The sequence below is a fragment of the Megalobrama amblycephala genome, linkage group LG10 (genome assembly GCF_018812025.1).
Source record: "Megalobrama amblycephala isolate DHTTF-2021 linkage group LG10, ASM1881202v1, whole genome shotgun sequence".
Lineage (NCBI taxonomy): Eukaryota > Metazoa > Chordata > Actinopteri > Cypriniformes > Xenocyprididae > Megalobrama > Megalobrama amblycephala.
The window spans coordinates 13,244,678-13,272,204 of record NC_063053.1 but is presented as its reverse complement, the minus strand read 5'-3'; the positions used below and the strand labels follow the sequence as shown (position 1 = coordinate 13,272,204).

At 37.5% G+C, this 27,527-nt stretch overlaps 1 protein-coding gene across 2 annotated transcripts in view; it reads right to left on the bottom strand.

Moving 5' to 3' along the window:
- Positions 1–6,271: 6,271 nt before the first annotated feature.
- ccdc172 (coiled-coil domain containing 172) overlaps positions 6,272–27,527 on the bottom strand; it is a 147,209-nt gene continuing 125,953 nt past the window's right edge. The window contains exon 6 of one of the 2 annotated variants that reach the window (XM_048204647.1): positions 6,272–7,417. In XM_048204647.1, coding sequence (XP_048060604.1) covers positions 7,213–7,417 — 205 coding nt within the window. In that variant the 3' untranslated portion in view covers positions 6,272–7,212. The remainder of the gene's footprint in view (positions 7,418–27,527) is intronic. The other variant, XM_048204646.1, reaches the window with a different exon arrangement.

Genomic DNA, 27,527 nt, shown 5'->3' with positions numbered 1-27,527 from the left:
TAGATTTCAGATAAACACTGTTCTTTTGAACTTTCTATTCATCAAATAATCCTGAAAAAAAAATATTGTACACAAATATTTTGTACAGTTGTACACATTAAATGTTTCTTGAGCAGCAGATCAGCATATTAGAATGATTTCTGAAGGATCATGTGACACTGAAGACTGGATGATGCTGAAAATTCAGCTTTGCCATCACAGGAATAAATTAATTTGTGAAATATATTCAAATAGAAAACAGTTATTTTAAATTGTAATACTATTTCACAATATTACTGTTTTTTACTGTATTTTTAATTAAATAAATGTAGCCTTGGTGAGCAGACAAAACTTCTTTTAAAAACATTAAAAATCTTAGTGGTTCCAAACTTTTGGGCTGTACTATATATATATATATATATATATATATATATATATATATATATATATATATATATATATATACGTCAGTTGTGTTTGAAATAACTTCTGTGGTCCCATATTGCTTCCTAACACTGAGCAAGAATAAATAAAATTCTATAATACAGGCTATGTCGATTAGCGTTGCATTATAAATATACATAATTGTTATGAAAATACCAAAGATGATACACACAGATATATCCTTGCAATCGTGTTTATTGTCTTTGTGTTTCATCAGTCAAAATGTCTCTATCTGCATCAGCTGATGTCTATATAAGGGATTTCTTGGAATGTCATATATTCAATACTTCTATGTATCTCACTTGTGGACTTTCTGCATGACAGCGCCCTCTGGCTTTCAGTATGAATGAAACATGAGAGTGTTTTGCACTCCATATTGAAAACATCACCTCATTTTGTGTAAAAATAGAAAAATTATACCAAAGTACTTTGTACTTACAAACTTATTTACTCTTACTTGAGTCATATTATTTTTCAGTACTTCTACTTGTACTCAAGTAAAAAAGTAGCAATACTTTTACTTAAGTACAACTCTTTCCACCATTGCTCATCACAGGACACTGACACAGTCACCCAGAGAATACAGGAACATGGTGTAACAGCAAAATTCTGAACAAATCTGAACACCACATTCAAGCTGATTTTTGGATTGTACCTATAAAAATTATGTTGCAAGATTATTGTAGGTTATACCCCCACCCCTACACCCTACTGCCCCCCTTCAACAAATTTAGAGCTGTTCTTTTCAATACAATAAATAATTTAAATATGCTGTTGCTCCATCCTGACTTACATTTCTGACAGATGAACACTGAGGTAGAATTCTGTAAGTGATGTGGGCAGGGAGAAGTGGAGGAGAGATCAGCCTCTCTCACACTTTGAGCAAACACTTTCAGATGAAGAGCACATTTACGAAACAACACTTTGGCATTCAAATAAAGTCCTCATCTGCCATGTCATCAATTAGAGTTGAGTTCTGTCCCGTCTTCCCAGCAGACACACTAATAATATACATTAAGCAGCACACGGTGAGGGATGAAATTAGCGTTAGCCCAATTCACAGCCTGTCCAATCGCAGAGATATTTGCATACTCGAGAAGGTCTGGTTTGCAAAGAGCGGCCCCTGTGCTAAACAGATAAGGACATTAAAGCACCGGCGAGCCAAGGCTCACTCCCTCTTCCCTCATTAATATTTTCAGGCCTTTTCATCTCTTGGCTGAACCGTGTATCTGGGGAGAGAAGTATTAAACTTATCTTCACAATTACCACTGAACTCAGAGAATTGTATCATTTCTCAAAGTAATATAGTGCTGGGTTTCCAGAGAATTCTCTTGAGCTTTTATGTACATTCCCGGACAATAATACGATGGTATGCAGCAACGGGAAAGTATGAGAGAGAGGATCGCTTCATTACTCTAAACTCTCCTACTGCTCATGCACACTGACGCTACCGCACACACGCTACAAGACGGCGCTATAGCCTATGGTCTGTGCGTAGTATTTAGCCTGATGTAATGCAAATGATGTATTTAATTTGACAGAGTCTTGCTCTTCTAGAGTCAATACAACTGTGAATAGCTCCTGGTCTCAGAACACACTCCATCCAAACACCCACTGATTATGCCTTGGGAACCCTGTTAGCTTTGATGTGGAATGCTAAGAAAAAAAGGTTTCTCGTTGCTCCAAGCATGTGGTAGTTCATGCGTTCAAGCACACGTGCATCTGTTGCTGTTTTTGAGTATGCTGTAAGTGTGAAGCTACGCCGCAGATTTGTTTACTTTTCTTTAGCTGCACCCCATTCGGCAGAGATCAGCCAACGTGGTTCCTGATCCCTGCGTGGTGCAAAGACCCCAGTTTAAAATGGAAACAAAGCATTAATTAAGCCTTAATCTTTGCAGCCGTGGCTGGGTCTGTTCCTGTTTGCCTCTAGCACCATTCAAGGCAGCCTGTGAGTCTACAACAATTCATCTTGATGTTTTTGCTGATTGATTAAAGACGCTGATGTCAACAATCTGTCATTTCACTCTCTTAGTGCATCTGGCACCAAAGAACGCTTCTAATCCATCTCTTCAAACGAAACGCAGAAGTTTGTCTCTCTGGCAATGCCCTAAATTGGTTTGTTTATTAGTCATCAGGACAAAAATTTGTTAATTTCTCTAATGTGGTGTCAGTGACACTCAATGTGTGTTCCCAAATCATCTACCTTTTTTTTTGTCATTTTTTTTTTTTTGGTTTGTTTTGTTATCATAACATTTATATGGGTGTTTATATAGACTGGACCAGTGAGTTATTGTCACCATGAAATCAAAATGTTCACAATTATTTTGCAGTATACTCTTGCAGCAACAAATTCTCTTCTCTGATGACGTTTACTGGTGTGATGGCAGGAAAATCTGTCACTCACATGAGATCACAGCAAAAGCAAACCACAAAGATCCAATCAATTCCCAATGGACAAAATCAAGTCACACCCTCCATTTTTTGTACTTGCTCGAGAAGCCATTTCACTTGGATATACATCACAATGGGTAAGAAAGGACTATCACAACTTTTGTTTCATGACGACTTTAAACTCAAAATTAAAGTTGTCATAATTTGCTCACCCTCATGTTCTTTTAAAGGGTTAGTTCACTCAAAAATGAAAATAATGTAATTTATTACTCACCCTCAGGTCGTTCTACACCCGTAAGACCTTCTTTTATCTTCGGAACAAAAGTTAAAGATTAAGTTAAGTTAAAAGTTAAGATATTTTGATGAAATCTGATGGCTCAGTGAGGCCACAATTTGAGAGCAAAGCCACTGATCCTCTCAAGATCCATAAAGGTACTAAAAACATATTTAAACCAGTTCATATGAGTTCAGTGGTTCTACCTTAAAGGTTCTCTAAGCGATCCTGGGTGGAGTAACTTCCTGTTGACGTTCGAAGTGTTGTCAAACAAAACAGAGGCTAGCTAGACCCTCCCTCCTCCTCCTCCCCCTCCCCTCCGTGCTTCCTGAAACAGTCATGAACGCGCATTTAAAATCATTCTTGTCGGTTATTGGCTGGAGCATGTTTATTATGTTAAGTGGTCCAGGCTGTACCAGTTTGTTTTTATTGCCGTTTTCGGAGCTTGTGGCAACTACAGAGACCGCGTTTTTTTACAGTGTGTTCAGGGGACAGGCAGCTATCGGATAGTGAGGAGATGTTTGCTGTATGTGACGAAAAATGTTTTGGCCTAAAAACACGTGACATCACTTAGAGCACCTTTAATTTTATAAAGCGAGGAGAATGCTTTTATTCTCCAAAAAAACAAAATAACGACTTTTCAACAATATCTCGTGATGGCCGATTTCAAAACACTGCTTCTGAGCTTTACGAATCTTTTGTTTCGAATCAGTGATTCAGATCTCCTATCAAACAGCTAAACTACTGAAATCATGTGACTTTGGCGCTCCGAACCGCTCTAAAGATCAATTCATAAAGCTCCGAAGTAGTGTTTTGAAATCGACCATCACTAGATATTGTTGAAAAGTTTTGTTTTTTTTTGGCATACAAAAAGTGCAGTTACAATAAAAGTTTGAACCTTTCATGCTGCAAAAAGGAGGCAAAATCACAATAAAAGCATCATAAAAGTGGTCCATTTGACACATGCACAAGTCTTCTGAAGTCATTTATTTGTGTAAGACACTGTCTAAAAAGCAGTATACTTCTTAGTATACACCATTAAAGTTCACAAGTGAAGTACTGTAGTAATACCTAATTTGTAAACTAAATTTTTCTTTTGATTCAGATCTTTTCAAAATAGCAGTTTCACAAAATCAAACTGAATCAAAGATTTCTCCAGATATTACAAAATTGTGGTAAACATGGGGTCATGTGCTAATGCATTCATCTGATGCCACAAGTGTGTTTTTAATCTTAATGATTTGTTTATCTTATCTGTATCTTTTTTTTTTTCAATGTTCAATGATTATCATATCAAAATGAGGTAATGAACCAAGACAGACTTGCCATTTCAAAAAAACAACAACAACAACAACAACAACAACAACAAAAAAAACAAGACACAGTCTTCCTCCCTGATTGAGTCATAGTGGAAACATTAGTGATGTTTGAGAGGCATGCAAGAGAACTACAGCAAAAATCTATAAAATCAGGAACTATCAAATGTATATTAAATATATCAGGGGTGGCGAACTCCAGTCCTGGAGAGATAGTCCTGCAGAGTTCAGCTCCAACCCCAGTAAAATCTTATGCAGTAAAATCCCCAGAGTTAAATAAACTCTGCTCAGAGTACATATGGTCCCTCTCTAAATAGTGTTAAAGTAACACTGAAGCAGAGTTAAAGTTAATGAGATAATTAAGCAATTAATAAGGCTGTGACTGAAGTCAGTTGTAGTTCTTGTGTTTCTCTTTTCTTCAGTGATTCTGCTTGTTAACAGCAGGTGTTCATCAATGATGCACAATCATCACTTAATTAATTGCTTAAATATCTCATTAACTTTAACTGCTTTAGTGTTATTTTAACACTATTTAGAGAGAGAACATATGTACTCTGCGCAGAGTTGATTTAACTCTGAAGATTTTGCTGTGTACCTGCCTGTAACTTTCTAGTAAGCCTTCAGACCTTGATTAGCTTGTTCATGTGTGTTTGATTAGGGTTGAAGCAAAACTCTGCAGGACTGTGGCTCTCTAGGACTGACATTCGCCACCCCGATATATATTCTAGCACCACAATGTCCTTGTGCACAAAACAAGGTCCATACAGAATTTTTTTTTACCAAGTCTGTTGCGTAAAAACTTACGTCCTACACAAAACACTCACCTGAACCCAATGATATGGGCTGAATTGGTACACAACTGTAAACCAGGCACCATCGTCCCACATCAGTGCCTGACCTCAATACAAATGCTTTATCTTCCTTTTTAAGCTGTTGCTCTTCTTTAAATTGACATGTTTTTTGTTGTCATTGTTGTCCTGTGCTGAAATGGCTTCCATTTAGCCTGTGGAAGTATCTTCCTGAGGCCCTGAAGCAAACCAGAAAGGTGAATCGTAGACATGAGTGCTGGGGTTTCATTGTTGGCGGGACAGTTAACAAATGACAGCTGTTAATTTGCAGTATGCTGATGTGGTAATTATGGCCATGATTTATTCTGCGGTCCAGACTGTCTCTGTTAGACAGAGGATACCCTTTAGGGCCTGGCTGGCATTTAGCCTCCTCTCTGTGAACAGTCCATATTGGAAGAGAAGCAGATTAGTGGAGAAACATCTTCATCAGGCTGAGCAATGTCAGCGAGAACACAACAGGAAATAAACACCATTCTGTACTGGAGTTAGTCAGTCACAGATATTACCCATCAAAGAATACACATTAAAGCAGAAGAGCAAATGTTTACTTGGTGACGACACAATCTGCAATGCTGGAAAATGTCACTTGCACTATAGAGAACAGCTTAGTCTTAGAAACATATGGGAGGGGTCAATATAAAATTGCACAGTAATTATACAGTAAATTGTAGAATGAGCATTAACTATGTTGGGTCCCACTTTATATTAAGTGGCCTTAACTACTATGTACTTACATCAAAAAATAAGTACAGTGTACTTATTGGGTTCATATTGAATTGCAAAACACATTTGAGCTATTGAGGTGGGATACGGCTAAGGTTAGGGACGGGTTTGGTGGTATGGGTAGGTTTAGGGGTAGGGGAAAAGGTTAAGGGATGGGTCAGCAGTGTAATTATAAATGAAATTAATTACAGATGTAATTACATGCAGGTGTTTTTAAAATATAAGTACCATGTAAAAACATGTACGTACACAATAAGTGCATAGTATCAAATGATTAATTGAAATGTAAGTACATAGTACTGTTGTAGTGTAAGTCATAAAAGAAAGACATTAATACTTATTTAGCAAGATGCATTAAATTGACCAAAAGTTAAGTTACCTTTTCAGTTATCCTTCAGCTGCTTTCATTGCGTTGCTCAGAAGCTAATTACCCTCCACCGTTCCCAGCTCCACCTCTTGTTCACAGTCAAGATTTGGCCTCTGGTATTCCCAAATGTCATTGTCATCAAGAACATAAATGTATTACAGATATCATTAATGTTGCTTTGGTTCTTTTCACTGGGTTTTATTGCTGCGCTCCCTGCTCTTATCCATGCGAGGCTGCGTGCATAGGCTTGCCCAGAACACAACCATACTGCCAATCTAAACTGTATGCTAATTGTCAATTATCTTTGACATAAGTGTTCCTGGCAGAACAACATGCTAATGCCAAACTTTATTGAAAAAATGAAGACCAGAAACATCATGCCACGTGACATGTATCACAGATGATCAATCAATTCAAGCTCACACTGAGCCGACATTGAGAGCAAACACAATGCCCCCTGTACATTCAAATGAAGGAAGGGACTCACAGGATGCTGTCAGAGGTCAGAAGGCCTCTGGACAGATTTAGTTAGGAGTGGCTGGCTGTGGAGGTGGAAGACTCTGTTCACAGGCCCATCTGCACAGAACACCTGCTGGCCCTGAGAGCAATGCTAATGAAGGTCTCTCTCTCTCTGTGTGTGTCTTTATTCTTCTCTCTCTCCATCCAGAGCCAGACATATGGAAGGGAGGGTTCCGGACTGTGGCCGGGAGAGCAACGCTTCTGCCAAACGGCAGTGTAAATCAGACAAACGCTCCACAGGTAACCTTCAGCTCAGCTCAAGAACATCGACTCAATCTGTATACATGAATCCTTTATTGTTGGCCTCAAAATCAAATAACTCTCACCCAGCACTGACGGGGAAATTGCTACTCACACTCTCAGAGCCTTCACTTTTGCAGTCTCCTTCAATCTGTAGGTTGGCTTTTTCTGCTTGCTGGTGATCCCAGGAACAATTTTTAATAGAGGCTTATCAAGGTGGAGAGAGAATGACTCTGACATTTTCAATTCTCTGTACGCAGCACCAAGAAGATGCTCAAATTTCCCAAGGTCACAAAGCCGCCCACATAGACAAGACCTGAACAAGAGTGAGAACACACACAGAGAGAGAGAGAGAGAGAGAGAGAGAGAGAGAGAGAGAGAAAGAGAGAGAAAGAGAACAAACCTTAGACAAATAGCTGGGAGACAAGAATAAACTAACTCTCTATTTCTTATTTTTATTTCAGGCACTGCATCACAGTCAGAAAAATCTCCTCATAAACACTCACATAAAAAATTAAAGGCTTGTAGAAAACAATTTAAGGCTGTCTGATTCCCCCTTCCCCCTCAACCCAATTTTTCTCTCCTTTCTCTTTCTTCACAGTCTAAAAACTTCATATTTATTTCACATATTTATCATTTTTAGGCTAAAGAACTCAGAAATCCCAGATTTTCTCAGGCTACATCCTCAAGTTTCTTTACATTGCTTCAGATCATACAGAACCAGTTGTGATGTGAACTTTTGCTGCATCATAAATAAACACATCCCCAAAGGTGGGTCAAAGTCTTTTGAGATATAAGAGAATGTTCCAAGTTCACTTCAAGTTAAGTTCAAAATTGTTGCATAATGTCAATTACCAAATAAAATCATTTATCCTTTATGTCATGGTTACAGCAAGGCACTTACAATGGAAGTAAACAGTGCCAACATCAACATAGTCTGGCCCAAATCCGGCCCTCATCTGGTACATGTGGTTTATACGTGGACCAGATGTGGGCCGGATCTGTGCCGTCACTTTGTTGCTGACAGGGATCCGGAGAGCTTAAAGGTCCCGTTTTTCGTGTTTTTTTGAAGCTTTGATTGTGTTTATAGTGTGCAATATAACATGTGTTCATGTTTCGCGTGTAAAAAACCACAGTATTTTTCACATAATTTACTTATCTGTATACCGCTGTTTCCACTGTCATAAAAACGGGCTGATGACTTCCTTGTTCTATGAAGTCCCTCCTTCAGAAATACGTAACGAGTTCTGATTGTGCCAGCGGTTCCTGTGTTGTGATTCGACAGCTCTGAGTGCACCGTGCCCGGAAAAGTCACGCCTCTTACCATAACGTGGAGATGCATGCGCTCAGTGTTATTGTAAACATGTCTTTAATTTTACTGTGGCGACCAGGGCGGGCGAGAGCCGTGAGGGAACGGCGCGAGGCCGGTGGCGCGAGTGTTAATGAGCTTCACCTGGGAGGCGCACCGGCCTTGAGTCCCTCACGGAGGAGCTCCGGGAGCATAAAAGGAGGAGCGACTACAATGAAGGACGAGAGAGGACCAGGCCTGGACTTTATGTTATGTTTTATTATGTTTGTGTGGCCGGCAGACGTCCGCGAGGGTCTGCCGGCATTACTTTCGTTTTGTTCTTTGTTTATTTCTAATTAAAGTTTTGTTGAATGTTCGCCGGTTCCCGCCTTCTTCCCACATTTACGAACATCGTTACATTGGTGCCGAAACCCGGGAGGAAGGAGGGACATGCTGTCGAAGAGCCCTCGCTGCTGAGGGGGATCGCGGTGCTGCGGAGTTCGGGCAGCGCGGGAGTGTGTGTAGACCGCGAGAGGCTGCCCGAGGCGGTGGTGCTGGAGCCTAGTGACAGGTGGGTCGGAGAGCTCGAGGCTGTGCCCCTGGGACGAGGTGGGGTGGCTGCCGTCCAAGAGGGAGCGGAGGAGTCGCCGCCGTTTGCCGTGGGCCGGAGCCTGCTGCCGTCCGCCATAAAGGGGAGGAGCAGGGAACGGGGGACTCGCTGCCGGCCACACAAACATAATAAAACATAACATAAAGTCCAGGCCTGGTCCTCTCTCGTCCTTCATTGTAGTCGCTCCTCCTTTTATGCTCCCGGAGCTCCTCCGTGAGGGACTCAAGGCCGGTGCGCCTCCCAGGTGAAGCTCATTAACACTCGCGCCACCGGCCTCGCGCCGTTCCCTCACGGCTCTCGCCCGCCCTGGTCGCCACATTTACCCTATCAATTTGAGCCGGAATCAGACCCGGTGATTGGACTGCGGGATGAAAATAACAGCGTTTTGACGACATGGCGACAAACACACTCTACAAACACAACTCTTGTGTATTCCTGTGGGCGGAGGTTAGTCAAAAAACTGTTTTAGTGACGTCATTAAAGAAGGAAGTAGAGGGATTTAGTCCAAACTGGCCGTTCGATGTAGGCGACTTCTGTTAAATAAAATATCTCGCTTGGCATTGAACTTTGAGCTTTAAAATTTTACAGATTTTATTTATACTCTAACAACAACATTACACACTAACTAAAGTTTGAAACATGGGATCACGAAGAACGGGACCTTTAAAGGCCAAAAATTGAAGCTCATACGCTAATCTCTTACATTAATTCTGCTCTAAATCATGTATTATTTGACCTTATTTGAGTTGCCTAAATCATCATTTTCACAGCAGGACTGCTGTTCTAGGAGAGTTAACTTCAAGTTATTTGTCACTGACGTAATATCTGTGGGATATTTGCTTCTACATTAACAAAGATGTGTCATTATGCACCTGTTGTCAGGTAAAAGAGTAGCAGATGGTTTCTAGCTGATTATTGTCATCGAACGTTATTAATGTATGCAGACAACAGGAAGAGAGCAGACAACAGGAAGGAGATACGTGTTCTTCTGCTGATTTAAATAAATCTAAATAAAGTCATAGGGGTTTGGAACAAAACAGGGGTGAATTTGTCAATTTTGTACACTATATATTTAAATCTTAAATCAAGCTTTAAACAACATGTATTTTAACATTTATAATAAATGTTACAATGGTAAAAGTAAATGAGGCAAGGCAATACATGACTTATTGCCTTGCCTCATTTACTTTTACCATTGTAAGTGCATTATTGGAGCCTTGTGTTTTTTAAATAAAGGAAAACAACTAAGTTGTGCATTGTGTTGCAGAATTGCAATTTGAATTTGAGGAAGTAGAATTAAAATGAACATTCAAAGGAATTCATGTAAGTGAATTTATGTTAATTTTGGCAAACTACCATTTTAAATGTAAAATCTTGTGAGTGCATTTTAACATTTATTGTCTTGTCTCATTTACTTTTACCATTGAAAGTTCATTGTCACCTGATTTTAGAATAAATAAATCAATAAATCAATCAGTCAGTCAACTAAGTAATTGCTATTTGAATTTGAGGGAGTAGAATTAAAATGAACTAATAAAAAAATATTTAAAAAGTCACGTAATAGAAAAAAAGTGTAATTATTTTAATCGCTCACACCATCATTCAAAACTTTGAATGATGGTGTGAGAAGTTTAAAAAGTCTTTAAGTTGGAAGGTTTTATTGGAAGGATATTTCTTATTATTATCAATGCTGAAAACAGTTGTTATTCATATTTTTGTGGAACCGTGACAAGGCATCTAATTTTTCACCCCAACCTGGTGGTCCACTGAGACAGGAAGCTCTGTTATGACAACGATCTGTAAGCTTGTCTATCAAGATATCTCTCAGCCTAACTAGCCCTTAGGGTGGTCTGTGAGAGCCAATGACACTCTGGTGGATGACTGGGAGGAAATGGATTATAATGTTTGGAAAACCTCAGGGAAGAGTGGACGAGACATAGTGAGGACAGATGAGAAAATGAGGGAGAAAAAGAAATAGGGGGGAAAAAGTTGTCTAATGGCTGGAACTGAGAGTGCATAAACTCTGTGGCATGATTTAAAATCCTCCAGTGTTAAATGAACCTCACCACTAAAAGCTGTCACCAATACTCTTTTAATGGACATGCCTATGGACAGCCCAGAGAAGAAGTCCCAAAAAGAATGAAAGTAATATACTCAGAAAAGCTCCGAGCGGGTATGTGCAATCTGATCTACGATCATTCAACAAGGCAGAGCAGAAAGACAGAGTGGGATTGAAAGTGTGGAAAGGATGGAAGTCTGTATTAAAGAGTAACATACTCCTGTGTGCATGTGAGAGTGTCACATCAACACAATTAACCAGCTTACCATGAGCCTGGCAGAGACTGCAGAGCACCCACTGTCATGCATTATTCACCCGCAGCAATCATTAGAATTAATCTGAACCCTCACATATAGCTGCTGCTCCCCACTGGGCTGCCATCTTTACTGAAATCTTGAGATGGTGCAGAGCCAGCAACAACATCCATTGTTTGATATGGCTCTCGGTGGAATATTAGATCCAGGCCTGATCTCGTTCTTCACAATACATGATCTTTCTTTCATTGATCTTACTGAGGATATTTACAAGCTGTATAGCCTTTCCAAACAGCCTGTCTCATTGTTAATACGTAGGTATTAATACGTAACTTTCAAAGACATAAAACGTATATTTTTGTACATTTGGATAGGTGCTGAAACATACAATATGGACGTATTGGCAGCATTTAAACATAGCATTATTACGTTTTTACAGCGAAAAAATTTCACGTCATAAAGATATATGCATAATTTCCCTTTTATCATTTTATAGATAAATGTAAGATCCCTAAACCCCACCCTGAACCTAAACATAGCCATTTTATACAGAATATGATTTATACAATGCAGAAAAACAATGTCGTAAAGCTTCTCTAGGGCGCAACTTTCAAATTTGAATCATAACGAGCGCAGGCTTTGACCGTGACGGTCGCTGTTGAGAATGAAGATCGCCGGATAAAGGGCTGAATTTGGATCTCTTCCTTGCTAGCATACTATATGGATTCTCAAGATTTGGAGTACAGCAAACAAATAAAATTATGTTGTGTTTTGGTGTATTTTATGCTTGTATTGTTAGTCGCTGCATAAGGGAAAACACCTTTTGTGTCTCACAGCAAACAAACTAAATATTACAAAATGGTTAAATAATTTTTTTTTTCATTTTAAGGTTTTAAAGTGTAGTCTTGTTTAACATTATGTAATCCTCCGAAATGAGTTTTTACCACAAGTCATGAACAGAAATGTTATTTCATATTAAGAAGATGAGTAAACTGCATTCAATTAATGCGACTAAAAATTTGTATTGATATGACAATTGAATACAACAGAATCAAAACATTAATGCCACAATTTTTATATTAATAAATGGGAATTCTTACACATTCACACTTGGATACGTACATAATTTTATTGCTGTTCTATAAAGTGCTTTAGTGCTATAAATACATCAGTATTGTACGTTTTTGAGTGTATGAAAATGTAAGGAAACGTACAAGTGGTAGAACAACACTTTACATAAAAATACACACGCATTTTCATGAGATCATGTTGCTCCAAAAGGTACAATCCATAACTAATGCATTCATTTTTTTTCTTCTTTCTTTTTAGATGTCTTCATACTTTTAGATTATTATATTATTGTTTATTATATTATATTATCCATCAATTCTACACACTGCTTGCCCTATGTAGAGCCTGTTAATAATAGAAAAAGAAACACTACAGTTCTCCAGTGTTTCTCCAGTGTTCAGTGTTGCAAACACAAAGACTGTCAAACTTAAGTCAAGGACTGTCAAACCTAATTTACCTGTTCATTCACCAGTATTCCTCTAACTCACCAACCTTTCAATAAACCCTGCATTTGAGTTCATCATCTTTCTCCGCCTCCGAGTCCTGTGACACGTCACCCGTGATTATTTAATTGACCTTCGGTGTGTTTAGTACATAATAATTTGTTTTCTTTTAGCTTAAAGGAGAAACGTTTTAGTGCACGCATTAAAACTGAATGCATTTTGATATGAAAATGTTTAGGGTCAATTTTTAGCATATTAAAAAGGAGCTAAAAAATAAATGAAATTGAATCACAAAATGGCTACAGAATAAATTCATACATAAAATACAATGGTATATTTCTGTCATGTGGCACTGGAAAGAAGTCTGGACCTTCAAGACTTAATTCGCGCAGAACACTGAAAGAGCACATTTGAGAGTCTGCGTGTACTTTACAATACATTTTAATATGCTTCTCATTCGGTTGTCTTCATAAAAAGAAGCGGCTCATCTTCTCATCTGCGAGTCATCATTACCTTTTTACAATAATGACTAAAAATATTTGCCTTTATGCAAAGAAGAAATGAAAATGAACCTGGTGCACTTTGAGTTTACAATGCAAGTTCGCAGACTTGAAGTTAACCATACTCAGACCAGCTCCTGAGGCGGTCTGTTTTAAAGCATGTTTGGAACAAACAAAAAAAGTTTTCCCTGATATAGTGTATCAGAATTAATAAGAATTCTATCTGGCAGGAATGAGAGCAGTTATTTATAAAACAGTAGTGTACAGGCTCTCTAATTGTTCTGTTTCTTTGTGCCTGCGGCAGATTGTTACATCTCTGTCATTGGAGTTGGTTTTGTTCAGGCCCTAAAAGCTGTTGACTTAAAATCTTGTTAGTATAATGTACCTCCCAGTCATGTTTTCTTTATTTACTGCAAGCTGATGAAAGCCTTCATTCATACTGCAAAAAGAGGAAGAGTACGCTAGAAAAGGCTGAATTACTGAAAAACTTCCACCACAAAACATTTTTTTTTAAATATGTTTCTTACCTGTCCCACCCTATCCTTACTATATCAGATGCATTCTTATCAAGAATGTTCAAGTTTATTGTATAAAATAGCTGGATATGGAAGTCTGCTTTAATTGGCAGAGAGCTTTTGAGGACAGGCAGGGGGAACAGGCATGAACTCGTAAACAGACACTGCAGGCAGAAGCAGAGAAAACAAAAAATGGTGATTGGGTGGCTGAGAAGGATAGATCCCTTGCGACGCAGTACATTCTTTGGCTCAAGGTGAGAAGTAATTGCAAAATAATCAGTAGCTCTTCCAGGTGCCAAAATTGGCTGCAAACACACACAGAGATTCACCCTAGGACTTGTTGCTCATCACTTTTTCTTATTTTCTGTCTCTATCTTTCTATTAATGTTGCATAGTGGTGCAACTCTCACAATATCACAAAATACATGGCAATCTGTAATACTCGGAGAAAGCTAACTGTTAACATTCCCATTCATTAGTTCCCTGGGAGTATGAGAGTTACCGTCCAAACCAAATGCTCAACATCAATTTATTCTCAACTATGAGTTCACTCAATCATACTGTTGCACTTGTTACAATAATGCAACTACTCATAAACAGTTGTCAGTGGTCCACCAGTGACCCCTAAATGATTCACAAATGAGAGCTACACAATGTAGTTGTATTTGCAGCAGGTCCGCCAGGATCAGCCCATGAAAGAGTGAGTAATGACCCACCTAAGGAAGACTGAAGGCTGTTTGACTACAGAATTCTGATTTATATTTTGCTCACGGTCTATTGATGATGGCATGTGGACGGAATATACACAATAACCAGAGAAAACCATAATCCTAATTTATGGAAATGTAATGGAAATTCCTTATTAAGTTAAGAAGATTAAGAGCAGAAAAAAAAACAAGAAACAGAACATAGCAATACATTTAATGATGCCATTGCTGTGCGTGTAAGGAAAATAAAACAACACTTTACAATAAGATTCTATACATTAACATTAGTTAAATCAATAGCTAACACAAAAGGACAATACTTTTACTCTATAAGTTTTATAAGTCTTTCTGAGAATATACAGCCTGGTTTCATTGTTAATACGTAGGTATAAATACGTAACTTTCAATGACACAAAACCTTAGAAAGGTGGTGAAACGTACAATATTGATGTATTTATAGCAGTAAAACGAAAAAAATATGTTTTTTCGCTGAATAAAATATTTACGAATCTTTCATGTCATAAAGATATATGTATAATTTCCCTTTTATCGTTTTGTAGATAAATGTAAGATGCCTTAACCCCATCCCAAACCTAAACATACCCATTTTATACAGAATATTAAAGAATAAAACATAATGGACAGAAATGTGTAGGGAAATTACAATTTTAGTAAAAATATAACATTAAAATGATATTTTGAGCCACTAATACTACACCTACCCCAACCTATAACCATTTCTTAAAACTATAATGTTATAAATAAGAATAACAGACAACCGTAATCACAATAATTTATTGCGAAAATGTCAAAAGTCGTACCAAAAATAGTTCAAATGATGATGCAGTCGTAGTCCTCTCTGACGGTAACAGTTTTTTATAGGGTACAGAGCAGAATTGAATTTATTAATCCAAGAAAATACGAATCCGGTTTATCTCTGTGAAGGCGCGAACTCCCCTGAAACACAGCATGTCGCAATCTGTGACGAAGCAGGTGAGAACCAATGAACGTTCGATATCAGAGCCGTAAGCCATGTAGTAAAGATTCTCGAGGGCGCTACTTTCAAATTTGAATCATAACGAGCACGGTCTTTCACCGTGATAGGCACTGAGAGTGAAGATAAAGATCGCCGGGAAAAGGGCTGAATTTGGATCTCTTCCTTACAAACATATGGATTCTAATTTTATTTGGAGTACAGCGAACAAATAAAATTGATGTGATTTGTGAATTTATGTTGTGCTTTGGTGTATCTTATGGTTGTATTGTCAGTCGCTGCATAGGAGAAAACACCTTCAGCAAACAAACGAAATATTACAAAATGGTTAAACATTTACAGAAATTTTATTCATTTTACGGTTTCAAAGTGTAGTCTTGTTTAACATTATGTAATCCTCCGAAACGAGTTTGTAGCACAAGTCACGAACAGAAATGTTATTTCATATTACGTAGATGAGTAATGTTAAACTACATTCAATAAATTCGACTAAAAACATATATTGATATGACAATTGAATACAACAGGATTTAAAACATTAATGCCACGATTTTAATATTAATACATGGGAATTCATACACATTCACTTTTGGATATGTAAATGATTTACGTTTTATTGCTGTTAATACAGGTGCTGGTCATATAATTAGAATAACGTGAAAAAGTTCATTTTTTTATTGTAAATTATTTTTAAAACTGGAACTTTCATATATTCTAGATTCCCTACATGTAAAGTAAAACATTTCAAAAGTTTTTTTTTTTTTTTTTTTAATTTTGATGATTAGAGCGTACAGCTCATGAAAGTCCAAAATCCAGTATCTCAAAATATTAGAATATTTACATTTGATTTTCATTAAATGACCATCCCTACAGTATAAATTCTGTGTATCTCTTGTTCTTTGAAACCACACTAATGGGGAAGATGCTGACTTGGCAATGATCCAGGAGACAATCATTGACACCCTCCACAAAGAGAGTAAGTCACAAAAGGTCATTTTTGAATGTGGTGGCTGTTTACAGAGTGATGTATCAAAGCATATTAAATGCAAAGTTGACTAGAAGGAAGAAATTGGGTAGGCAAAGGTGCACAAGCAACAGGGATGACCACAAGCTTGAGAATACTGTCAAGTAAAGCCGATTCAAACACTTGGGAGAGCTTCACAATGAGTAGAATGAAGCCGGAGTCAACGCATCAAGAGTCACCACACTCGGACATCTTTAGGAAAAGGACTACCAAGCCACTTCTGAAACAGAAACAACGTCAGAAGCATCTTACCTGGGCTAAGGAGAAAAAGAACTGGACAGTGAACAGTGGTCGAAAGTCCTCTTTTCAGATAAAAGTAAATTTTGCATTTCATGTTGAAATCATGGTCCCAGAGTCTGAAGGAAGACTGGAGAGGCACAGAATCCAAGCTGCTTGAAGTCTAGTGGGGAGTTCCTGAAGTTAGTAATGATTTGGGGGGCCGTGACGTCTGCTGGTGTTGGTCCATTGTGTTTTATCAAGTGCAAAGTCAATGCAGCCATCTTCCAGGAGATTTTGGAGCACTTTATGCTTCCATCTGCTGACAAGCTTTATGGAGAAGCTGATTTCCTTTTCCAGCAGGACTTTAGCACCTGCCCACAGTGCAAAAACCACTTCCAAGTGGTTTGCTGACCATGACATTACTGTGCTTTATTGGCCAGCCAACATGCCTGACCCCTGAATCTATGGGATATTTTCAAGAGAAAGATGAGAAACAGTCGATCCAACAATATACAGATGATCTGAAGGCTCAATAGTGCCTCAGCAGTGCCACAGGCTGATCACTTCCATGCCACACTTCACTGATGCTGTAATTTGTGCTAGAGCAAGTCATTTGCTGTATTATGTGCTGCCGACCAAGTATTGAGTGTACAAATGAACATACTTTAAAGAACTTGAACTTTTCTGTTTTGAAATCAATTTTTTGATTAATCTTAGGAAATATTCTAATATTTTGAGATACTGTATTTTGGACTTTCATGAGCTGTATGCTCTAATCATCAAAAAAAAAAAAAAAAAAAAAAACTTTTGAAATGTTTTACTTTACATGTAGGGCATCTAGAATACATGAAAGTTTCATTTTTAAAAATAATTTACAATAAAAAAAACTTTTTCACGATATTATAATTATATGACCAGCACCTGTACGTAGGTATTTTTACGTTTTAGTGCTATAAATACGTCAAAATTGTACGTTTTTGTGTGTATGAAAACGTAAGTAAATGTACATGTGGTAGAACCACACTTTATGTCAAAATACACACATATTCTCATGAGATCACGTTGGAATATGATATACGATAAGATACAGAATAAAGTCATGTAGAAAATATAACACTAAAATAAAAATGTTACAAGCTGTAATAATCTGTATTACTGTCGACTTTTCTATCAATATTCTCAAAAAAGGGAGAAAAGATGACAAAGTAATGCAGAATTTCTCAGAAATGCCTTTGTTTTTTAGTAAGGTGTTTTAGCTACACAAAAGAGACAAATTGATTCATCTTGTGAATACCATGCACTTGACAGTGCTCCTTAAATTTAATTAACTTGCTCTCCAGCTGAAAACTAATGGAGAATATTTGCATTCAATAAATGTGACAACTGGAGCCCTCATTCAAAATTCACTGACAACCAGAAGCTCCGCTTTTGTCAAAAGATGGCTGGAACACAAATTATAAATGCATTGTGTTCTCCTAAAAACAACCTGTATTGAGTGTATTCAAATGCAGAGTTGTTCATTGCCTATTCTCCTTCATAGAGAACTAGAATGAGAGCAATTCTGGGTCCTTTTTCACTAGTTTTGGTGGTGTATGCACTCATTGCTTGGCACAAAGCAATGCGTGTGACCTCTGCATACCTCGGTATTTATTGCATTTGTTTGCATAATTCTGTGCTTAATGTCCTCTAAATAGGCAATGAGAGACTTGCTCCAGATATTACTTCATTTACATGTTACATTTGGGAAGACATGAACAAGCAAACTAAAAACCTCTTAAATGATCTTTTATTGCATTGCAGTGACAGCAGGATCTCTTATTGATGTCACACTCAAAAAACCACAAGTTTAGTGCTGCATTGTTATATTATAATGTCATTTTTTATTGGCTAGAAATGTATTAAACTGGGTATAAATATGGTTAAATCTGATCCATATATCATGCTCTGTGTAGCAAGCTTCCTTCCTGCATCCCCTTTTGTTTGAGCTTGCCCTGTCAAATGCAGTCAATATGACGACATTTACAAAAAATCAACTCTTGCAGTCACATATGTCATTCATCAATTGTGATTATTACTGTATGCTTTAATCAAGAATGAACACATAAACACAGAGAAAAGCCACTAAAACAGAAATGACTGCAATGACTTTGATCACAAAGTACCCACCCAGCATTCAACGTTCCTCTCTACACCTTCAAGCATGTGTCCTGAATCTTGATTTTGCCCATATAAAAGAACGAAGTGTCTGTGATCAGAATGCATTTAAATCGGACTGCTCTGCCAAACACACTCATGGTGACGAACAGTTCAAACCACTCTTTGCTATTGCACAAGACACAGCCCATGCCTATTTCAGAATTTTATTGAGAATGACTTTTAAATTCCAGACAGATAGACAGACAGATAGATGTTTTGTTTTTACTCTGTTTGATTCGTTCATGTTTTGCCTGATTTCCTAGTTATTTTCCCTGGCTGTTAATTAGTTGCCACACACCAGTTCTTTCCACATTTAAGCCTGAGTTCTTTCTGTTCAGTGTCTCGTATCATCTACTGTATGTCAGGGGTAGGCAACGTCAGTCCTGTAGAGCCGATGTCCTGCAGAGTTTAGCTCTAACCCTAATCAAACATACGTGAACAAGTTAATCAATGTCTTCAGGATTACTAAAGCTATAGACAAGTGAGGATTTTTTCAGGGTTGGAGCTAAACTCTGCAGGACAGCAGCTCTCCAGGACCGACAATGCCTACCCCTTGTCTATGTTATACATGGTTGTGTTTAAGTTTTCTTCTATGATCTCCTGTGTGTTCCATGTCCGTTTTCTACTCCTTCGTCATGCGCTTCTCTACAACCTACTGTGACTAGACCACAGAACAGATTTTAGTGATTTTTTAAAAAAAAATGTTACCCTCTCTCCATCACAGTTGAACCTACCCGCCATCCAACTACTCTTCCTGGAGGACCATACAAGGGACATTTTAGATCTGGCATGCCTAACCCACTATCTCTGAGGCACGTCTTCCAGTGAACGGTCCCAGAGAGCAATTTTGCTGCTTTTGTGGAGTGGATGCTGGTGAGTAATGAATCGGCTTTCACCATCTGCCTAGCGGAGGACATCACCAGTCCCACTACGGACCCAGAGCCCAGCCAGCCACTGCCCACAAACTGTACTGAACGAATGCCAGAGCCCACCGCAGACAGAGAGCTCGAGTCTGCCACGATGCACGAGCCAGATGAGGACTGAGCCAACCGTCGCCTGGGAACCTGAGCCCCACAGTGAGTCTGACCAGGTACGTGAGCCGTGCGTCACTGTGGGACTGCTCATGGAGTACAAAGGCATGGTGGAAAGCAACGCCCACACTCAAAAAGACCAAAAAGAAACAAATCCATCTTTTGTTCTTTTGAGAGATGAGGGCTATTCCATAAATTACTGTTTCAAAAGAAGAAAGACATCTGGATCTAAGTAGGACAGAAAGAGAAGTGGACAGTAGATGTACAACAACTAGAGGACAATTACTTCAGAGCAGTTTGAGAAACAGACTGTGCTTTTAGGCAGACTTTCAAAGAAAATACAGCATCTGACATTGACAAATAAAACGAGAAGGATATGAGAATGAGCAAAATAACAAAGATGAGATTTTAAAGTTTTCGGACCTAAGTTTGAGGTGTTGAGCTGTGAATTCAATTTTTTAACTGCCTATTTTGGGGCATAATTAAAAATGTGCCGATTCTGTGCGTGTCCCCTTTAAATGCTCGCGCTCCCCGCCCCCAAGCTCGCAACTCTATAATACATTGCATAAAGTTCACACAGTTAATATAACCCTAAAAATTGATCTTTACAAAGTGTTCGTCATGCAGCATATCAGATCATGTAAGTATTTATTTGGATGTTTACATTTGATTCTGAACGAGTTTGATCGTATGCTGTGGCTAACGGTGCTAAAGCTAACATTACACACTGTTGGAGAGATTTATAAAGAATGAAGTTGTGTTTATGAATTATACAGACTGCAAAAAAATGAAAATAACGACATGACTCTGGTCTCCGTGAATACGGTAAGAAACAATGGTAACTTTAACCACATTTAACAGTACATTAGCAACATGCTAACAAAACATTTAGAAAGACAATTTACAAATATCACTAAAAATATCATGATATCATGTCAGTTATTATTGCTCCATCTGCCATTTTTTGCTATTGTCCTTGCTTGCTTACCTGTATAAAGTCTGTGTGCTGCTCCAGACGTTAATACTGGCTTGTCTAATGCCTTGAACATGGGCTGGCATATGCAAAAGTTGAGGGTGTACATATTAATGATCCCGACTGTTGCGTCACAGTCGGTGTTATGTTGAGATTCGCCTGTTCTTCAGAGGTCTTTTGCACAAATCAAATTTACATAAGAAGGAGGAAACAATGGTGTTTGAGACTCACTGTATGTCATTTTCATGTACAGAACTCTAATTATTTAACTGCCATGGTAAATTCAATTTTCAATTCTAGGGCACCTTTAATAAACCAGCATTTATGTGAAACAGAAATAGTCGTTCTTGTACATGTCTTTATTGTGATCAAGTGATACTTGATCAATAAAATGCATTCTTGAAAACAAATCAGGGAGGCACATTTTTTAAATCTAAATTTCTTGTCATGAACAAACCCTTTAGAGTTTCCACAGGAATCTTCCCATCCTCCAAAGAAAACAGGCCTTTGCTATGTTTCTGTGCACTTGCCCTGATTAACCATTGCTCAGATTCAGATTATTTACTGCATAATCAATGCATCATACATTTTGAAGGGCTAAAGTGATTCACACACAGAAACGTCAGAAAGCCGCGAGAAGCAACCATCTTCAGGCTAGTGAATGCATGCTTTCAGTAATACTGTCTGATACCTTAGGTATTTGAACATAGCATCAAATGCATAACAGATTGTGGAAAAGTCAAGCGATTTCCAGAGGGAGGAAACCTTTCATTTTGGTTTGCACTACTGGCACGTTATTGACATTTCTCTTAATACTAAAACCCACCTGACCACAGTGAGTCAAACATAATGCTTTCCTTTAAGCTCAGGTGCAGAGTTAAAAAAATGAATGTAGCAGTAGGATTTATATAGACAGGACCTTAGAGCTGACAAGATTAGACAGATTATGCCTCTATTTAAGATCAGTAATGGTAGAAAGAGGATGGAGGTGTTGACTGACAACAAGAGTCATTGCTCCTCTCTACAACATCATCATTTGCTTGCAGATCGATAACAGTGTATTTGTATGCGTGCGTTTCTGTGCACAGGTTATTTATTTTCGAGTAAACAGAAGAAAAGTGGAAGTGTAGGACGGGAGAACTCAGACACCAAAGCATATTTAAAGCGATGAGTTTCTCGATAATTAAATCAACTCAAGTGGCAGCATGGGAAGAGACCTCTCACATAAGAGTCACTGCCTATTTACTGCCTATTAGTAACCATAGGTCACCCAGTCTCCTGTTGACTCACATACATTAACACACACATTCTCATCGTATTTATGGCCCAATAAATGATACTGCAGATTGGAAGAATGCCAGAGCAGATATTCTGTATCCTTCATATATTTAACGCGTCCTAACTGCCAGTGCTGTTTTCATCTCTCCATGAAATATGACTGGTTCCCTGACTGTGACAAGACTTTATTTGCAAAGTTCTGGTGCACTGTGTGTTTCTACTATCAGTCGACTATATTCAGAGATTTACTAACAAAAGATAACTGTTACACTACTGGATCTCACTTTCTTGCTTGCTTTCGTTCTAAAAAAGAAAAAAAATGAGAGAAAGAACTCACCCTAAAGAGATATAAGACTATAGCTGTTGTGTTATTTCCCTTGACATTTATAATGCCAGTTTTCTTTCATTTCTCTCCACTTCACAAGTCTGATTCCAGCCGATCTGGTCTCCACTCTCACGGGAACAACAGAGAATCTTGCATTCTGTATGCTATGGTCACATAACTGTTAGGGATGTCCATCGACTTAAAATTTTTAAATGAATGACATAATATGCTAATTAATAAAACTAATGACAATTAATCACATATATCAATATTTGGTAAGAATATATCTCAAAAGTAATAATACTCTAAGACATCACATTATTGTGGCACTGAAAAAAACATTACAAAAAAGTGGTTTCTTGTAAATAAAATTCTTTATTAAGGAATTTATGTACAAAATGTTCAAAAGTTTGGAGCCAGTAAGTCAGTAAGGAATACATTTAAAATATATTATAAAGAAAACAGTTATTTAAAATAATCATAATAATATTTCACAATATTGCTATTTTAACCCTTTCAAAAACAAAGAAATCTTATTGACTTTTGAACGTTAGCGTATGGTCAAAGGACTTTTTAAACCATATATATATATATATATATATATATATATATATATATATATATATATATATATATATATATATATACAAACACCAACTCAATTTTCAATTAAAAAAATAAGAATAAAAACAACAGTCTAGCACTTTCTGGTTTCATGAAACTATCCAAATCTCTTCCTTATACTGAAATAAATCCTCCCAAGAAATGTAGAAATTTGTTTCTTCATATAAATGTGACCTATATTGCATGTGTTTATCTGGAAGCTGCTATACAGACTCGTGCAGTACTCCCACACCTATGTTCAGTTCCTCACACTTACAGTACATCCTCTCACACCAAATGTGTTACAGTAAAAAAGCTCTTTAACAGCAATTTTCTCAAGCACTCCATCACCCAATAACACACACAATACAATCAAAGCTACATATCTTACAATCAGTATATTAAATTCTACAGCTATTGATCCAAAAAAAGTTAAGATAACAGTTGGGATTTTGCAGATACCATCAGTCAGATGTATCTGGAAGCACATTGATAATGGAGTTCACACCAGGAGCATGTAATTTAATTATACTCATTCAGTATGGGGGCTTAGATGGCCTCTCTGTAGCCATAACCACAGACAGAGAAGAGAGATGGAAAAATTCAATAAATATGACAAAGAGAGGTAAGACCCTATAAAAAAAGAAAAGAAAAAGAGTTTAATTAAAAAAAGCAGGTTACAGCCTGATGCTGAAGCAAAACCATTTTTTAAGTTCGACATACAACTTCTCTACATCTTTAGAAAACACAGTTCTGACTAAAATATTGTTGGAAAAGCAATATTCGAAGGCACTGTAAAATAGTCCACCTCAAAGATGACTAATAACTTATATTTCTAAGAGGAAGAATGGTTTTTACTATAACACATATTCAAGTCCTTTATCATACTGATGGTGCCACCAATTTCTAAAAGCAATAAATCACCTAAGGCCAAGCATTACAGTTATTTTACCATAGGTTTAAGCATTATAGGATAAAGATTTTCGCTTGTCTAACAACACCACTGCTTTTAGCAATGGTAAAGTCATGTTAATGGCCTCTAGGGGCTTATTGCTTTAATGTATGCTGCTTCAAAGAACCTGGAAGCAATAATGCAGGCTGTTTCTGAAACAAGAGAGAGTTGGATCCAGGTACAGCAAAAACCTTTATTGAAGCGAACACAACAAAACTAAAACCAGGCAGAAACAGAATACTCTATAAGTGCACAGAACTGAAACAAGAGCACACGTAACATCAATCAAGGACAAAACCAGACCAAGAACAAAGGAAACACTGGTGTATAAACGCACAAGATAAATAGGGCTACAACAAGGAACAGGTGAGGGTAATCAGTTGCTATGGAGACTAATGAGGGTAACTATGGAAACAAACAAGGGTAACTATAAGAACAAACAAGCCAGCAATGGAAACAAAATCTGCGTTCGAAATCGTTCCCTATATCCTCATTCACTATTCCCTACATTACTCCACTAATATAGTCCACTTGAAGAAGTGAATGAAAACAAGTGAACAAATTCGGACACTGAGTGCAGTTGCAAATGCCATCTTCTGGCGAGACACAGGAATTCATTTGGCACGACCCTCACAGTGCATTATGGGTATTCTCTAGCCATTGAGTGTACATCAGTTGTACACTCGTTATTGTGGTGCATTATGGGATTGAATAAGTACACTCAATAACGTCCACCATGGTTTCGAACATCACTACAAATGGCTGTCCCCTCAAATAGTGCCGTTTAAGGGTTTAGGGGCTATTTCGGACACAGCCAAAGAAAACAGGACCTAATGACAGGAAGTCAAGCAGCAGGAACAACAGAAAAAAAACCACTTCAAAATAAGAGTCCTTAAGCACAAGACGGGAAAAGAGACAGGAATTATAACAACAGTAAGCTGAAAAAAAAATTATAATGTGACAGCAAGAAACATCATCATATGAACAAATCTTACAAAAAAAGAGGAAAAAAAGAAAATGAATTAACCATATTTTTCATACCATTACAATTATTTGTGACATTATTTTCCTGTAGACAATATAAAAATGTACAAAAAATTATATTAGAATGATGTAAATCAGCATAACAGTGGCAAAACCATGGCGTATACTAAATGAAATACATAATTTCCTTTGTTTTGCTTTATGCTTCATTTTCTATGAGAATATAGTGTTTTATTATCTTTTAATTTTAGGGTAAATTATGACCACAATTTAGAGTATTCACCCATAGCAACTCAATGGAACTCAACAGAAGTCCATGCTGGTCCATAGCAGTGAGTTTTTACGCCATGCCCTAGCTGACATCCATCACAGCAGTGGCAAAAAGGGAGAGATCTAAAATACTGATCAGCGAATGAGACTTAATGCTTATGATCAAAGGCAACATACAGGACTAATCCTCTTTAGGAAAGCACTCACTCTAGAAATAAAACTAATCCAAACTAAAGATGGAGAGCCATTAGATCAAACCTAAGTCTCTTTGAGGGTAAACAAGGATAAGTGTTAAAGTTCAGGACAGAAACAAATACTGTACTTTATATGAGTATGCAAACATATGCTTGATCAACATACTACTGGCGCATTTTCCAACATGCTGGTGACATAATGTTGACACTGTACGGGATGATAGAGCTGCTGTCAAATTCAGCTATACTGTTTTTGTGCTTGCACAAAAGTTTTTTAGAGCGTTTAAGATTTTTATGTTAAAATAAATTTTATTGATCAAGTTTATTGTTCATTGACTACTGTTAGTATGACATTCATTGGTTTATCCCCCCCCAAAAGTGTAAATATTGAGCCTCCCAGGCTCCATCAAAACATTGAGAGTTTGGGGTGTGGCTACTGTAGCAGGTTGAGCCAGAGGGTTTAGCCAGTGTGGGACCATGGCTGACAGATTACATGGGAATAAATACATTGGCTGTATCCAAAACCACATTCTTCCCTAGTAGGTGAAAAACAGTATGTGAGAAATGAAGTATGTTCAAATTCACAGAACTCATAAAAGAGTAGGCAAAAAGTACCATGGATGACCTAGTACTTCCAGCGAGACTCTGAAATGTGCATACGATGGACACTTTACTTCCCCATGAGGCCACGGGAGAGGATTTGTGAATGGCAGTGAAGTAATGCAACTGACACCATAGGTCACATGATAATGACAGCATGGCAGATGTAGTATGTCCGAATTACATTCATACTTCACAAATTCATACTATATAGAACATACTTTTTAGCGGTCGTGAAGTAATTACTTATTCAAAATAAGTACCTACTCAAGAGAGTATGCGATTTCAGACGCACCCATTTAGTTCTGGTTACAGAAGCGCAAGTTAAAATTCACTGCATTTAGACCTTCAAAGATTAAAAAGGTCATGAACACATCAACGGACACTTCAATACCATACAGCATCATCAGTCACACACCCGTTCAGAAAGACCTGCTACGCTGCTGCTGCTGTAGATTATAACTGTTGTTGTAGATTATTGCTGCTTCTGCAGCACAAGTAAAAGGAACTTGCTACTGCCAATACATACGCCGATACGCTGCTGCGAGTAAGACATAGTGCTGCTGCACAAATAGCATATATCAATAATCCATAGCCCAAGATTCGTTTTAAAGTGCAATGTATGGACAGTTAATACTTCAAAATACTAACACTAATGTACCTGTTAGTGTTTGCTGCAGTAACACTGAATAAAACAAAATCTTATGATTTTAACATATTTACTTAAAATTAAGTAAATTTAGAAAACAGCAACATTTCAAAAACAAATATTGAAAAACATGAAATTCACAGCACAGCATATCACTGCTACATAAAATATTTCATATATTATTATTATTATATTATTATTTCATATATACATTTCATCTATATTTCATATATATTCATCTACAGTGCACAGCATAAATGAGTCACCCCCTCTGAAACTTCTGAAAGTCAGCAATTACACAATTACTTAGAAGACATGTTGGGTTCTTTAGAGATATAATGTTCCAGCAAGTCTGCTTAATCAGTTACCAAAGAAGCATGTCAAAATTATTCAGGAAAATAAGATTTTATTATCAAGGTGATAAAATGTTGTGTAGCAAAAATGAGTACACCCTCCTAAAAGTTACTAAATAAAACAAAATACAAACCCGATTCCAAAAAAGTTGGGTCACTGTACAAATTATGAATAAAAAAGGAATGCAATAATTTACAAATCTCATAAACTCACAATAGAATATAGATAACATATCAAATGTTGAAAGTGAGACATTTTGAAATGTCATGCCAAATATTGGCTCATTTTGGATTTCATGGGAGCTACACATTCCAAAAAAGTTGGGACAGGTAG